This window comes from Bombus bifarius, unplaced genomic scaffold (assembly GCF_011952205.1).
Source record: "Bombus bifarius isolate JDL3187 unplaced genomic scaffold, Bbif_JDL3187 scf7180000010271, whole genome shotgun sequence".
Taxonomy (NCBI): Eukaryota; Metazoa; Arthropoda; class Insecta; order Hymenoptera; family Apidae; genus Bombus; species Bombus bifarius.
The window spans coordinates 2,133,894-2,150,347 of record NW_022885586.1 but is presented as its reverse complement, the minus strand read 5'-3'; the positions used below and the strand labels follow the sequence as shown (position 1 = coordinate 2,150,347).

General features: G+C 45.3%; 1 protein-coding gene across 17 annotated transcripts in view; it reads left to right on the top strand.

The window, feature by feature from the left end:
• The window catches only part of LOC117216280 (broad-complex core protein isoforms 1/2/3/4/5), a 56,323-nt gene that overhangs the window by 17,895 nt on the left and 21,974 nt on the right, over positions 1-16,454 (top strand). For 10 of the 17 annotated variants that reach the window (XM_033462867.1, XM_033462871.1, XM_033462874.1 and 7 more), the window contains 5 exons: positions 656-857; positions 1,029-1,220; positions 1,692-2,274; positions 2,659-2,718; positions 10,465-12,355. In XM_033462867.1, coding sequence (XP_033318758.1) covers positions 672-857; positions 1,029-1,220; positions 1,692-2,274; positions 2,659-2,718; positions 10,465-11,180 — 1,737 coding nt within the window. In that variant the 5' untranslated portion in view covers positions 656-671 and the 3' untranslated portion in view covers positions 11,181-12,355. Of the gene's footprint in view, positions 1-655; positions 858-1,028; positions 1,221-1,691; positions 2,275-2,658; positions 2,719-10,464; positions 12,356-13,614; positions 14,522-16,454 lie in introns of those variants that run through there. The other 7 variants (XM_033462878.1, XM_033462882.1, XM_033462876.1 and 4 more) reach the window with 5 other exon arrangements.

Genomic DNA, 16,454 nt, shown 5'->3' with positions numbered 1-16,454 from the left:
TAACATATGTTCGTGCACGACATCTCTGGTCCATCTCGTCCCTATTAAACGAATCTGCGTATTAATTCGCCAGTTATATAAGTTTTCGTGGCTCCGAGAAATGTAAGGAAATTAACATCTGTTCTAATGCCACACCTATGGTAAACACGCTGGTTAAATATCAGTCGATACCGAAATATTATGTAATCTTTGCCCATCCTTTTACGGATAGACAAATTTTTGTCTCTCTGTCTCTCCCCCCCCCCCTCTCTCTCTCTTTCTCTCTCTGTTTCGTCTGAATCGTACGTACTCGTTTTAGAGAGATGTTAAGATCGAGGCGCGATTCTCGCTCGCGACATACCTATTTATTTTTTGCAACAGTACTTTTTATTTCGAAATAGCGGTTATCAAAAATTATCGACCTGCAGACTTATCGACTCGCGATTTATCGTGCACAACTAGAAAGTTTCGGCATTCGAATTTCGTTTCCTGGCCGACGTTGGTGCACATATTCGTAACGCTGGCGCGCATCTCGAATCGGACCAATCTCCTTAGATTTCGCGTTATAAAATGTTGCTTGGTCGAGACTCGGCCAGCCAAGGCATATTTTATTAAGCGATAAGATAAGTGTCAAGCTTTCGCTGGTTTAAATAGCGTACATTATTTCTGATTATAGGTGAATAGATATAACGATGGTAGATACGCAACACTTTTGTCTGCGATGGAACAATTACCAAAGCAGTATAACGTCGGCGTTTGAAAACTTAAGGGACGATGAAGATTTTGTGGACGTCACATTGGCCTGCGATGGCAAAAGCCTCAAAGCGCACCGCGTCGTACTTTCCGCATGCAGTCCCTATTTTAGAGAATTGCTCAAGGTAAGACATAGACATCGTATCTGATCCTGTGTTCCGCGATTTTGCGCCGATCCATCGTATAAATCTACATTCTTTATTGTCACCGTACCAGCGATGTATCGAGTGCAACGTCATTGTGTAACCATTGCAAGAAAACGTCTCTTCTTTTCCTCCTTGCTTGCCCTTTTGCAGAGCACACCGTGTAAACACCCGGTGATAGTACTTCAAGACGTAGCGTTCAGCGACTTGCACGCTTTGGTGGAGTTCATCTATCACGGGGAAGTGAACGTGCATCAGCGTTCCCTTAGCAGTTTTTTGAAGACTGCCGAAGTCCTCAGGGTATCGGGACTTACGCAACAAGCCGACCAAACAGACAGGGACGAGGTAAGCATTCCTCCGATCGTTTTCCTTGCTATTTTCTTCTCTAGCGTTCGTGGAACACACAGCAACCCATCGGCCATATGTAATATCCGAGTAATATCGAGCCTCGGTACCTCGCAAATTGATTATGCTTTGAATGTTATCTCTGATAGAGACGTGACTTTTAACTAAAGAACACCTTATCTCGGTGCAGAACGTGTATCCATCTTGATTCCAATCCATAATTGTCCTAGGTCAAGCAAACAAAGATAACCAGATTGCATTACAAATAGAAAGCGAGCAATCGTGATCGTGTTCTGGCGGGCATGCGCGGTACCGTCGAGCGATATATCGAGTATTTTCTTCGTCGACGATCTCTTCCCTTGATTACTCTTTTCTCTTTCAACCTTACAACCCGCCACCGTTTTACCGGCGAGCATGATGCTCCTTTTCGTTACTTCTGTTTTTTTTTTCTTGTTTCCTTTTTAATTGCAGCTATCCCATGTACGCGCGTTGGCTGCCGGTGGTAACCACCTTCCCTTTCACGAAAAATCAGAAGAGAGTTTCCCCCGGGGTGGTTCCCCGCCCACACCAGTAACCCCGACACCGACGACCGTGCAGCAATTGCTACGTCGAGCGCAGATACGCAGGAACGAGAGACGAACACCGGATCCGCACGATGAGTCGGCGAAGAAGCCGAGGGTGCCGTCGCCGCCTCTCAACAACAACGACGCTACTCCCACGGATTTCTCGATGGTGAAGAACAACCATCTGTCGAGCAAGGTCGAGGGTAACGGCGTGCACGAGGAGAACAGCCCCCTGGAAGACAACATCAAGTGCGAGCCGTTGGAGCTGACAGGTGGTAACAGCGGTAACGGAGGCAACAACGAAGACTCGTCGGATTCTGGAGCTGCGGCGTCGGACCGGCCACCCGCGTCGGCCAGCAGTAACGAGCACGAGGCCGAATCCGAACACACGTCCACCCCGAATTTTTTGTCCGAAACGAAAATCTTCCCCACGCCTGGAAGCTTTAATTTCAGTATGGCAGCGCTAGCCACGGAGCATACACCATTGTCAGGTACGTACATCATTCGCGTTTCTACTGGGCCTGTACGCATTGACCAATTTTCATCGTCTACCCCTCACACACGCATCGAGCACGATTTCCTTTTAACCCCGTTTGCATTGCCTTTTATAGTTTTCCCTCCCGTGATTTTTGGCTATTTTGGTTTCTGCGTTCGAAACTCGACAGGACACTGATATGGTTATTTCACACCCTTTCTTTTTTTTCTATTCTTTCTTTATCCTTCCTTTCATATTTTCCCCCCTTATAAGCAAAGTAGTTTTAGAAGACGATTATAGAAGATTCTTTCCATCGAGTCTCTGTTAATTGCGATGTTGCGTACAGGCCGTTGTTCGGTCGATAGTGCGAAAGAATGTTCGTTGCTACGTGTGACGATAGTGAAATTTCCAGGATTGGGCCACGGGTTGCAACCACCGGACTTGGCAGGAACTTCGCAAGGTAAGAATATTTGCTATTAGCTCTGCCCTAGTGAAAATCATTAGAATATCAACGATCGAGGACTCGACAGAGAAGTGGACAACCCCCACCCCGTGTACATATATACATAGATCGTGGTTCGTATGGTCGTTCTGGAAATCTGTCACGCACGATCCTGTTTGGGGTTGACTTGAACCTTTGATTTCTGTTGATTTTTCACAGGGCATTTCTATGCTGTTCCATTATTTTCTATCGACAGTCGATACATCGTGGCCGCATTTGTCTGCGGTGTAGCGGTTCGCTCTAATATAAAGTAACTAAAAGACTTGTGCAGTTATATCAAACACTAACAAATCACGAATTATAAGAATGATTATACATATTATATATATACATACATATATATATTTTTTTTTTATTTGGTTGCGGTGAAAGAGCACTACTGTCTGCTTGGACGATTAAAACTTCTTCTAATTGGCATGCGTTACAAAAATCATTGATATCATCATTACTTAAATGATACCATTTACCTTGCATTTGCATTTCATGATGTCATAACGTTCCCGCGGTTATCAACGAATTCGCGACGTTAGAAGGGATTTATCTGCTCACCTATCATCCGTTTTTACTTCTTTTGTTTCTTTTAACTGTGCTTCGCCTTTCATCTTTCGTCGTTTACTGAAAATTCGGAGAAGAATGGATAAACGTTCGGCCATTCGATCAAATCAAACCGGGAGCAAATCCGTTTAAATCGCGCGCCTCGTTTGCTCCCTGTATCTCCAGGTTAGAACGAAACATGCCGCGATTACACGCGGCCGATACGTTTTATAGAGCGGAGACGCTCTCCGCGGATGACTACAGGCAAAGAACAGCAGATACATTCGTTCTTTCGACTCGTCGAATTCGCTACGATCATTCTAATTGGCACAAAGCGATGAAAGAAACCATCACTGTTTGGCATCACTGTACAAAGTATCTGCCGCAATCTCTACCATGTTTAATGAAAAAAAAGAGAAAGTAAGATCGAAAAGACCCCTCTTCATAGAAAGAAACGATAAAAGAGTAGAAAATGAAAGAAAAAGATCTAAAACAAAAAAAAAAAAAAAAGAAGGCAAAAGAAAGTACAGAAGAAGTTAATGAGTAACGATGCAGCGACAGACTGTTCTCTTTGTGTACACCTAATAAATCCTCGAAGAAATTTGCCAAAGTATTACCGATTTATTAATACTTTGAGTTTCGCGAATCGCGTCAAATGTCACTTTTATCGACGATTGATCTTTCATTCTATATATATATATATATATACATACATATATATGTATATACATATATATGTATACGTGCCGTGCTCGTATTGTCCAAATCATCGTTAAGTTTTGTATCAATGTTGTCGTCCCATTAACGTTTGTTAACGGAAAACACGCCGCTGCCGCGATATCGCCGATACGACAGCATTATGACATTGCTTATAATTTTATATTTACGAATATTATACATATATATATATATATTTATATGTTCTTTACACATGTAAACATATACGCATATTACCATATATATATATATATATCGAGCAACGTAATTATAAAATATATTTTTCTTTTATCATTATATATTTTACAGACGTTATCGTGTATTACCAATTTGAAAAGTTCGCAATTACACCGTAATTGTACGTAATTATAATCGTGAAACACATCGTCACGAGACACTTTGCAGCTTGTTCGTTTCCAATTACGAAAGAGGATGTGATAGGTCGTCCAATTTTGTCACACTCTTTTATATTATTCGAGAGACATTTGACTCTGACGTGCGTGTACCATATGGTAACGTCATTACGGTATATCTGCCGACTTATTGGCCATTTTTTCTCACTCGCTGGGACGGACAATTTGCTCTCTTTTTACTGTACGTCACGCTTGTACGCTATGCATATTTGGGGGGTCGTGGAGCGAACGCGCTCGCTGGGGCGGGGGTTAACGGTAAACTCGCTTAATAACGGTAAACGTTTCAACATACTCGACTTTGCCGAAGGAATACGAAGTGTTCTCGTTTTAGTAGCAAGATGCATTATCTGCTAGATTAGACAAACGTAGCCATTTTCTTATTCTTTTTTTTTTTTTCACCATGGAGACGAACGAACGACGATCGCAGAGGTATCACGATCGTAAACGCTTAAATACCCAAAGTTTCGAAAGCCGCGCAATCTGAACGAGAAAACAAACGAAAACAAAAAAATATCGTCGATCATGGGGATACGTCGTCTTCGGTTTCGCGATCGTCAGAGGAGAAGGTCTTAAATGCGTTCTAACAGTGTCGTTAAGTAAATTCAGGTGCGGCTTCGCCCGCCTCCTCGATTAATATTTGAACGACTGGCTTATACTAGGTTAGTACTGAAAAAGTTATCAGGGGCCGTCGATAAGACCACAGATGTTATCCGCAAAATTCAAGGTCCCTCTATCTCCGACCAACGTGGCCAACTAAACATTGGCCTAACTAAAAATACGACGACCTTGGTACGCCACTCACGTTCTTGCGGCGCAGTGCGAATCATTAGACACATTAAATTATACGTGGCTGGTTCGCGAAGCTGTTCGACCCGGAGCCTAACACGGCGTATTTTCTCTCGACGTGATCGTCAGTCCGTTCTTTTCAGAAAGTCATCTCCCCCTCCTTTTCTGTTTTCTTTTCTTTTTTTTTTTTTTCTTTTACTCTTTTCGCTTCTGTACATTTCGGTTTGCTGCACTCGCGAGACAACAAAGCGCAGCGAATAAGCAGAGAACGTTACGTCGTTTCGACGCAAGAATAGACGAGTTGTTTGGACGTGCCGTTAAAAACGATAGCGCGCATCGTTCTTGGCCGCGAAAATTTCTCCGTTGAAAAATTTCTAGCCAAGCACGCCTCTCTAATCGGTCACTTGCAGCGTACGCGACGAATGCTTGTTTGTTTTTTCGCAGTTTTTATCTCGGCTAAGGCTTGTCGGTTCCTATCTATCGCGCGTATGCCCGCTTGCGACGGACAATTTTTTTTCTTGTTCGACCGAACGAACTGCAGCGACGTGATTTTGGCAAGGTTTCAGCCGAGAGATAGTTGCAGGGTCGTCGGTCCCGCGAAACTTTCCACCTACTCCGTTTCGTTTGTTAAACGACGGGCAACCGAACGGTGCGAGTTTGCGTTAAAATTAAAACGAAAGAACGCACGGCACACCTGACTCGATTTTATAGGTGTTTGTTTCTACGTTAGATTATATTGAGTATTTTATTCCGCTTGTTCGTTTCGACGATCGATGGTGTTTTATGATAGCAGATTTTTGATAATATTGATAGTTCCGGCGATAATAGCAATAGTTTCGACATATGAAACAACATCGTGCAAGTTAATCGGGGGAAAAGATCAAGGTCTAGAAGTTTCGTAGATCAATTTAGAAAACGCGTTATCATTTCGACACACAGATAAAGTGAAATTTTAGTCTTGTAAATAGCGCGCACAGCGCCCGTTCCTTAATCATCTTTAATTCGTAATGGCTGGTTACGTAAAAAACAATCGTGCCAGATAGAAAGTACAACGTACGACCACTTGTCGAGCGATCAGCCTTAGACGAGAGCGCGAGTTTCTTTGTTCCTTCGCCTCTCTTCTGTACTCACACGGTTAAGATCTTTTTATTCCGCGCAGAGCCGGCTGCGAGCATATGGCGGTCCGCGTGTTTCTAGGCAGATTCGTCGAGGCCGCCGGAAAAAAATTCCCAAACGAATTTTGCTCTCGAACTTTCTGGTATACGGTCATTTCTGCTACATCGATACTGTCGTTATGAATGCACGATATTATAGATCGGCGAGAGAGGAAATCGTGCGAAACAATGAAAATTATACGATCGATCGCGTTAACCTTTCACACTGTGTCTGTCTCTTCTCTTTCTTCTTTTTTTTTTTTTTTTTTTTTCGCTGTCCGAAACGATGAATTTCACGCCGTAACATTTGAAATTAAAATAATTGTGCGACCTGATCGATGCGTTTATTTTTTTTTCCAAAGGCAGGTCGTTGTACGATGCGCGAGCATCTCTTGTATATAACATTTTATACGCGCGCGTACAATATATTTCGTTGTCATTTATTTAAAGCGTGTGCCCGAGAGAGAAGTTTTGCATAGAGCGACCGACACTCGGAGAAAGATGCGTTTATCGCGGTCTAATTTTAAATCTATTCATTCTGCTCCTTTCTCTCCGCGCGCGTCTATGCCCGCGTTTCTCGGCCGGTTTCGATGTCATTATCGCAAAGAGAGGAGAAATTCTTTCCCCGGGCCTAGATATTCTTAGCCCGTTTCCCGCTCGCCACTAAAATTGTTTAAAAAGCCGATACGTAGCGGTGTTGGTAGCGGGACTACCGCCACGGTCCCGCCACCGTCACGATTCCCTTTTCTCCACCTCCCTCCCTTTTCTCTCACCCCCGCCTTCCTCATCCCCCCTTTTTTTTTCTTCCTTTATTTTCTCTCGTTTTCTGCTCTTTTCCGCGAACGCCTGCATCCGCGGTAACCTGTTGTAAAACCCGGCCGCATAAAAATAGCGGGTGCCGAGCTCTGGAGTCGAGCACTTTATCCTCTTTCTCTGTCTCTTTGTATCAGAGGGCGCGTTGCAGCGCATCGAGCAAATATTTATTTCACGGGACGTTCTCAGTGCCGGACATACCGCGCTCCGCCACGTATTCTTCCTCGCCTCGTTTTTCCTTCGGCCTTTTTTAATGGCCGACCGAATTCTTCGCACGAAAGCGATGGTCCACGCTTCGGTCGATCCCGCGAAATGCTCGACCAACGACTTAGGCTGCAGTTGCAACGAACGCGTGTCCCGACGAACTGCCGTTTCGACGAATTGGAAGAAAATCAGGCCGCAAAAAATATCGAAGTACTGGAGTGTTCCTTTCATCAGATTTTACATTTCATCTTCGTCGTATGCGAATCTTTGTGATACGAATCTTAACAGGCTTGGATTTAATTGATGGAGCGTATAAAAATGTTATAATACGTAGAATGTAGAGCAAACAGCTTCTTTAGTTTGCACGTATGTACTTTGGTATTCTGATGTTTCGATAATGAAAACGACGGTTCGTCGGAACGCGCATCGACTGTTCCACAGCTCGAAGGATTACACGTAGGATTTTTGTTGTTCGTGTTTTTCGAATAGAATCCTTGCTTCGTCACTTCGTAGGAAGCGATTGACGTGGCCCGAAGAACGGGAAGGGGAACGGGGCAGGGCGTTTCATATTCGATCGAATCGGCAAACTACATAGTAGCCAAGGAAAGAAATTTCGGGTTACGTAACGTTTGTTAATGGCCTGTTTGCGAAACACGGAATTCATGCTGCCATCTGTCGACGTTGTCGATTCCGATGGTGTGCGAAAGTCTGTCTCTTGCTTACGTGACGTCCGCGAGTCCGCCTTGCATACGTCTATTTACTCGATACTTACTCATCTCGCTCGTTCTCTCTCTTCTTTCAGGCCGTCTCCTTTCCTCTCTGCCTCTTGTCGTTCGTTTCGGTAGCCAACGATCCGCGTTGGCAATTTACTTTCGGCCGCGTACGCGGCGCCTCCCAAGGCCAAACGAAAGTTCGTTCTGAACCAAATCCGATGGAATTTTTTATCTGTAGTATGTACTTATCGGGGACGCCCAGGTCTAGCTGCTTGTTTTCGCCTTGTGCTATTATCGATGATGAACTTGAGGTGACCTCGAAAACTGCGCAACAGTGAGCGCGGGTGTGACGAAGACGAGTGTACAACAGAGAACGAGAGAGTATGGGATGACAGGGGGGCTAGGAACGGGCCAGACAGGGGAAGGAGAGCCAGAAAGAGAGACAGAGAGAAAGAAAGAGAGAGGGAGAGAGGGAGGCGTTTACACTTTCGCTCTATATCATTTGCTGTCATGGCTCGGATCTTTTTTTTTTTCTGCAACACTTTCCAAAACGATACGCTTCTTCCGACAAATTTCTCCGTCTCTCGACCGATCGTCGGATCGAACTCATCGCATCTCTCGGATGCATCTCTGACCTTTCCCTCGGTAAATTCGACATTGACTTTTTGCAAATTCGCGCGAGTTACGTAAGAGGGGAGAGGAAGGCGAAGAACCGGTTACACGGTCGACGACAGACTCGCAGGACGAATTTTCATCCGAGTATTTGTTCGCGGGGGGGAATTGAAAATTCGGCGAAACTCGTTTACGTATCGTGACGACTCTCGCGATCTGTGGCAGAGGCGTAACACCACGGTTCGAAGACAAGGTGAAGGTCTACTTGGTCGCGGTGCTTAATTCATTGAGACACTTTAGTTTCGTGCCTCGCCGCTAGTGCCCAGCAGCGTGCGAGAACGTATCTCGCGAAGAAATTGGCTTGGTGCGTTCGTGCCGCCTCCTCTCCGCCGGCTCTCCTCTTATCGGTACCGAGTTCGATCAACGTTCCGTGCAATTCGTCGCGTTGTAGAAAGACGCGGCCGTGCTCTCTCTATATAGAAACTAGATCGCGGCGTAAAGGAATATCTCTTCTGTCTGTTCGATGAATTTCCTAAATTCTACAGAGATGTGAAATTTTCCGACGACGTCCCATTAACTGGCGCGAGATGATGCGTTCCTTCGTCCTTTTCGTTCACGTAGAAGAAGTTCGCTTCTCCGTGACTAAATAGGATCCGATATCCGAAAAGACTTATCGTTTGATCGCACTGATTTCGTGAAACGCGCAACCGCATCGGATGAAAAAAGGGCCGCGGTCGAGGAGAGGGTAGTTCTTCCTGGCGGCCTCCTCGCTTCGCAGCCCCCGTCTTCGTCCCCACCACTGTCCACGTAACTCTTTCAAAAGTTCGTAAGACTCGCGTAACCAATCCGGAAGCTACTTAGATTTTTCTCTCCCCGCCGATCCCTCGGCCCTATCCTCCTTCACCTTTCTCTCTCTCCTCTTTACAACCCCTTGGCCCTCCCTTAGTCGTAGTATATTCTCTCTTTCTCCCTCTCTCTCTCTCTCTCTCTTTCCCTGTTTCTCATAGTCGCGGTGGTAGCGAGCTATCGATCGCCGTGGCTCTCCGCGCTTAGAGTCAACATCAGTCATAATACAGCGCAACGGCATACGGGGGTTATTAAGAATAATACGCATCCTAGGTATATATCCCCTTCCCGGCACCACGGAAAAACGGGGGAAGGAGCGTCGTACGTGGGGGGTTCCGTTGCTAGGGTAACCGGCTGGGTAAAATCCCGCAAAGAAGAAGCATCGCCGTTATGTTCCTGCTCCTGCTCTTACTCTTACTCTTACTCCTATTACTACTGCTGCTCTCTCGTTGTATCGACATCTCATCCTCGCGGACGTTATACTGGCTTTTATGAGACGATGAATGTACACTCGCCCTACCTTCCTCAGCTCCGTTAGTCCACCTTTCAACCCTCCTTTCGCCCTTCTACCCCGATCGCTCTTTCTCGCTCTCTTTACACAGTTCTTCGTCTTCGTGTTGCTCGCGATACTCCGCTACGATTCCTGCCTCCTTTTAGCCGGCGAACGATTAACAGCGTCCGCATCCGTTTAGTCGGGAAACGAGCCGCGTTTCTCTTGATTTCTTCTTTTCTTTGGCCTGTCGCGCGCGCGTCATCCCTCTCTTGCCATCCGTTTTGTGATCTCTCGGTCGCGGTTTTCTTGCCATGCAAACCGACGATGATCGTCGCGCTCGTGAATCCGCTGGTAATCGATCGGCGTGAACATCTCGCTTGACATCTCGATGGACTCAGCCCCCTCCTCTTTGGTTGCAGACCGGGAGGTCGCCGAGGAGGACGGGGGTTGGCAGTCCGCTACCAACGGAGACGGTCAACGGCTAACCGGCCAATCGAGCCAAAGTACGGCAACTAGTCAGTGCGAGATGATGCAGGGGCACCAGCAGCACCAGGAGCTGCCCATTATCGATCTCTTAGACGACATTAACGATCAGATGCAGATCGTGCTCAAGTCGGAACCTCTGTCGCCGAAGATAGACGAGCTCGAGTCCTGTCTGCTCAACGAGCAGATCGATCTGCAATCGGATCGAGGCTCGGCCAACAATGCTAATGGTCAGCAGACGCGTCAGCAGAATGGTAACAATAACACCAACAACAGGCAACACCAGCAACCAAGGACGACGTTGAACGAAACTGTCCCGTTTGCCGATCTTCGTTGGCTAACGCAGAATGGTAACATGCAACCGGCGTCGAAACTTCGCGACGCCTCCAGAACTCAGGTCGAGCAGGAACTTAAATACTCGAGCCGTTCGATCACCGGCACTTACTGTAGCTTCTGCCAGAAGACTTTCTCTCGTGCGTGGTCTCTTCAGAGGCACTTGGCGGACACGCATTTTTACGTACCGCAGTCGCTCTCCTGCGATCAATGCGGTAGAAGCTACAAGTCGAGGAACAGTCTGGTCAGTCACAAGAGCCAGTACCACGCGAGAAAAGAGCGAAAGGAACACGAGGAACAATGCGAGGTCACGTATTGACCGACATCCATGGTTTAGTGACCGAATTTGCGTCGAGGTTCCGTCTTGCCCCGAGAGATCTACGCACGAAGAGACGCGGAATCAAGAGAAGAGTATACGGCAGAACCGTACGACCTTCTGGAACGCGATTAATCGTCGTTCCTCGTTGCATGAGAAAGCAAAGAGACGTTCGACCATCGTTTAGATAATTTTATAAGTACCACGTTGATTGAGTAGTCGCGTTATTTCGTTTCGATTGAAACGCTTGCGTTACCGAGATAATATTAATCCTAGTCTTCTGATCGTAAAACGAGTTACCTCGATGCACGCCAAAGAGAGTCGCGAATCGAAACCTATGCATACGCGTTACCTCAAAGAATTCACGCGGAACGTTCTGTTCCTCCTTTGCCAGTCGATCGTGTCGCGTTACGCGCGCACCCTTCGAATAATAAGTTCCGCCATCTGGACTAGTTTCGTGCCAAGTTCATGGCTCGAGCGAGTGTCTTTCCACGGTAAAATCGATACCACTCTCCTGTGGTACGACTGTGCTCTTCCTCATCTACCCCAGAGATCCAGCCAAAAGGGTAGTTCATCGCCGTGCCGACGATAGAGTCGACCTTGTAGCGTTTTCCCATCGATTAGCTGCTGGTATATTTATCGATGGGCGTATCGCGTGGCTGTGCAATTTCTCTCGATCGAGCCAGAATAGAGTCGCGAACACGTCGTCGGTTCGAATTTTTGCCGGCAGAGTGGTTTTTCGCACGAAACGCGAGGCTGGTATCTCGCGAAACGCTCGAACCAAGGACGAATCTATTTATCGGTCGATTGGACTATAACCCATCTATCTACGAACCTTGAAAAACAATTTTTCGGTACCGATACGGTTGAGAGACTCGTTTTCTCGTATCGTTTCTCGTATCGTTCCGTCCGCCACCCCTCGCCTCGTCTCTGCGCCTTTCTCATGCACGGACTCACGATCGCGACCGTTCATTTTCTATAGTATGCCTCGCTGACACGATCAACGTCGTCGTCGTCGTCGCTTGCCGCGTTATACACCGCCAACACGAATCGATCGCTCGCGGAATCGTAGTTACGCTAAGGTAAACCGCGCGAAACGTAACTGTCGCCCCATAGTAATAGCGTGAATGTCGTTAGAAATGAATTGAGAAAATAAAGGAGAATTCGATGGAATGAAATATTGTTGTTTCACTGATAATTACCAACCCGTGGCACGTAACGATGAGTCGTTAAGAAGCTCGACCCCTCTGATAGGACTTCTGCTCGTTCGCGAATCATACGTTATGCTGAAACAGAGATCAATATTATAACCAAACGTTCGCTTCATCGCATCATTCCGTTAGACCAAATATCACACTCTTGTATATATATATCCACACACGTATACCTACAAGATCTACTCTGCTCTGTCTTGCTGTAAATAATACGCATCGACATGGATACATCTCTGGTGCTCTGAAAACACTAACGTCATCGCTCACGATCGTTCACTGGAATCTTGGAATTGCTTGCACTCTACTATCGTAATGCGCTAAAAAAAAAAAAAAAAAAAAAAAAAGTAAGAAAAAAATACAAAATAAAAGAGCACAACGATGAATGATGAAAAACGGTACGGCACACGCTGCCTTCCGATCCGGCAAAGAGCCTTCTGCAATCTAGTCGTGGCCATTGTCATCGTGTAACGACGCGGTTCACAGTTAACACCAAATTTTCAAACGAGCGATCTCGTTCCAATATTTGTTTCCAGTTGCACGTGACGACGTAGTAACCGCATCGGAAAGGATCTTTGAAAACGTTCTTCTAGTTATTTCCTAGAGTTTTTGAAGACGCGACGAAAGCGGCTGCTTCGAGGAATTTGCGCCGGAAGACACGCGTCGAAAAGAACGAATGGACGAAGTAGAAAACGGTGACAATGGTAAGACGACGCGCTAGCAGAAGGTACTTTCCCCGGAAAGCACGCACGCCGTACCACTATGTATGTGTATAACAAAAGTAAAAAGTCCAATAAAAATGTAATAACGAAAAGATGAAAAGTAGAATGGGCGTACGATGAAGATGCTGGGTAGCACCTGCAAGCATAATTACGTGGTTCCAAAGTAACGCAAAAATATTGACAAACATAAAAAAATAAAAAAAAAAAGACAGTTTGAGCACGGCTTGGTCGGGTGACGGTGCAATGTGCGCGACTAATCGAGAAGGGCGCACGAATTCTCTCTCTCTCTCTCGGCTCGGAAAAAAAGGTGGTAGATGGTGGTGTAAGAGTGAAAGAGAACAATTGACGAGGATCGCGGGACACGCGATGTGTGTGACTAGAGAGAGGACTCTAGAGCGGAGGGGAACGGGTTTCCTCGTTCCGTGTTAACGTGTCCGACCTACGTCCGACCTGACGTTCGAGCACAAAACCAAAAGTAACCCCTGTGTCTGGTTCTGCCGCCAGGTCAGTTGGCCGGCAGCGGCGCGTCCGATGAGTTTCGATGCGAGCCTTGCAACAAAATCCTGACCTCCCTAACGCGGTTGAGGCGGCACATACAGAACGTGCACACCAGGCCCAGCAAGGAACCGATCTGTAACATCTGCAAGCGGGTTTACTCGAGCCTGAACAGCCTCCGGAACCACAAGAGCATCTATCATCGGCAACACAGCAAGAACGAGCAGCAACGCAAGGAGATGGAACAGATGCGCGAACGGGAGAGAGAGCAGAGAGAACACTCGGACAGAGTTACCTCTCAGCAACAACAACCGCAACAACAGCACCAGGATCAACAGCAACAACAGTCGCGACTGGGATAAACGAGAGCCGGAGGTCCATGAAACCTTCGATGGATTTCTTGGTCCTCTGGATCTCTCTGTCTCTCGATATTCGTTCTTCGAGATATCGAGAATTTAGGGATCGAGAACGGTGCCAGTGTTTCACGTGTGCGACGATCATAGTACGCCGTCAAAACGAGAGTTTAAAACATTCGTCGGCTAACGTTTAACGTACACACACGTCGTAAACGAGTCGTTAAAGAATCTCCTCTACACACTGGTCCAATTTACGTTATATCGGTTTCATGGCAATATCGTCGTAGGATTGCTAGACGCGTCCCGTTTCTTTCATTACGAGATATGATATTTACTTACGATAGGCTGTCGATTTTTGCATACGTTCTCTAGCGCTACCGTGGATCATTGATGTCGCATTTGTCTCCTCCACGAAGTAGGAGCTGTATGTCGAGGGAAATGTCGTCTTTGAATTCGGGTCGCGGGAAAGATCATGTGATAGTAGGCGATACTGTTATTATATTATAGTTTCTCGTATTTTCGTTCGAGCGGACGAATATTTTAAATTAAATAGACTAAAAGGAAAATAAAAAAAAAATGAACAAAAAGCGTAAAAAAAATACATAAAATGAAGCTAGACCTCGAAGCACTTGAATCGCGCGAGAAGTTTAATTTTTCTACTAAGGTTACAAAGAGATATATATATATATACATATAAATGTTACGTTGAGTGTATATAAGTAGGTAGGTGCTCGGGTCGAGCAAAAACGATTCGGAACGTCAGGATTTCCATATTCGTGAGTGAGTTCTCTCGTTGTTTCGATCTTCTTTATTTAACTATTCCGTTTCGTAAGAAGAAGAAGGAAAGATGAAAAGCGTCCCCTTTCAGTCTTTTTTTGTATTACTTAGTTTACGAGGGGTGGTTATCGGGGGTAGTCGCGCGAGTATCGCCTGGCACGATGTTACGAGGAAAGTCGCAGTACAAAAACGTGAAAATATATTATATATAAGTTAATAATATGTAACGTAAGTTAATGATCGTAATGTTCTTCGCTTATCCTACGTATAGAACGTTGACGAGATATTAGACGCGCGATCGCCCGTCTCCTTTCATCCTATTTCCGTCTTTCTCATTCTCTCTCTCTCTCTATCTCTCTGTCTCTGTCTCTCTATCTTTCTCTGTCTCTCTCTTTCTCTCTCATCCCTTTTCCCGTCCAGACTCGTGAACGAGAAGAAGGAACTGGCTGAGAACAGCAACGAACGACCTTGCTCGTTTTGCTCCGCTCGCACGCGATTCTTACCTGTCTCCTTTAACAAGAGAGCGACGAATGTGACGATCGAAATACGTGTAGAGGTACCTTAAGGTGCAGCCAAAGGAAAGTTACTTAATATACCGTTCTTACGGGATGTGGTGCAATGAAAAGTACCGAAACGCTTTTTTCGTTCCTTCCTCCCGCCCATGTTGCACACGTGCGCCGAAATTTTTGGGAAATTGTAACGGTACCGGAAACAACAAGAACGATGTGTATCGGCATCACGCGCGTTACTCACCACGGAGAACAATTCCGTCGAGACAATCAATGTCGATTGCTAAATTAGCGGTTGCATTTCGCTCGGTCGATTTCGATTGGTTCAACGCAACGGTGGCATCGTTCGCGGTTACAATTTAGTATTAATCTTAATTTATTCTACGTTCGAGACGTGTTTCACCGATCGCTCGGATGGGTTTCTTTTTTTTTCTCGTTTTTCTGTTACAAAGGTACGCGTTTCTATTTTTAATATACTTCGTTTGTCTTTTTTTTCTATTTTTTTTTTTGTTTGGATTTTTCGACGATTATTGTTAGCGCGAGAATTCTATCTAATGGTTACCTTTTTGTTATTTTGCGACTGCGATATCGAGATGAAAATTGTGATAGCTCTCGCGTTTTTTATTCACCCTTCGAAAGGAATCGAAGCTGGCGCAAAAAAACATCGACTTCGATCGTAGAATATTCTTGACGAAGACTGCGTCGCCTATTACGTAGAATCTACATATAAATTCTGTTCAAACGAAAATAGACGCCGTAGAGGGCGCGTGCGTACGTATTCATGTAAATAAGAAAGTCTTTTATATCTGAATTTATCGATACGAACGTAATTACACGAATATATAGAAGTTTATAAATACGTACACACACGCACATATACGATACATACTCTGTTCTCTTCTCTTTTTAGTCTCTAATATTGTTACTTCTCCTTGTTTCTTCTTTTTTTTTTTTTTTTAATTATTATTGTTCTCTTATCGGGTTTTCGGGGATAGCGTACGTCCAATAGTACTCACACACGTATACGCTTATCGTATCCTTGTTTTCTCGTTTCGTAACTATGATTAATCAGATTTTCGAATGGACTTATCGTCGACGATCTGTTATCTTTATTACTATTGCATTACGATAATGAATGATAATTATTATTATATTGATATTATTCTTCGAATTTATCCATGATTATTTATATGAATAAAATGTTTCT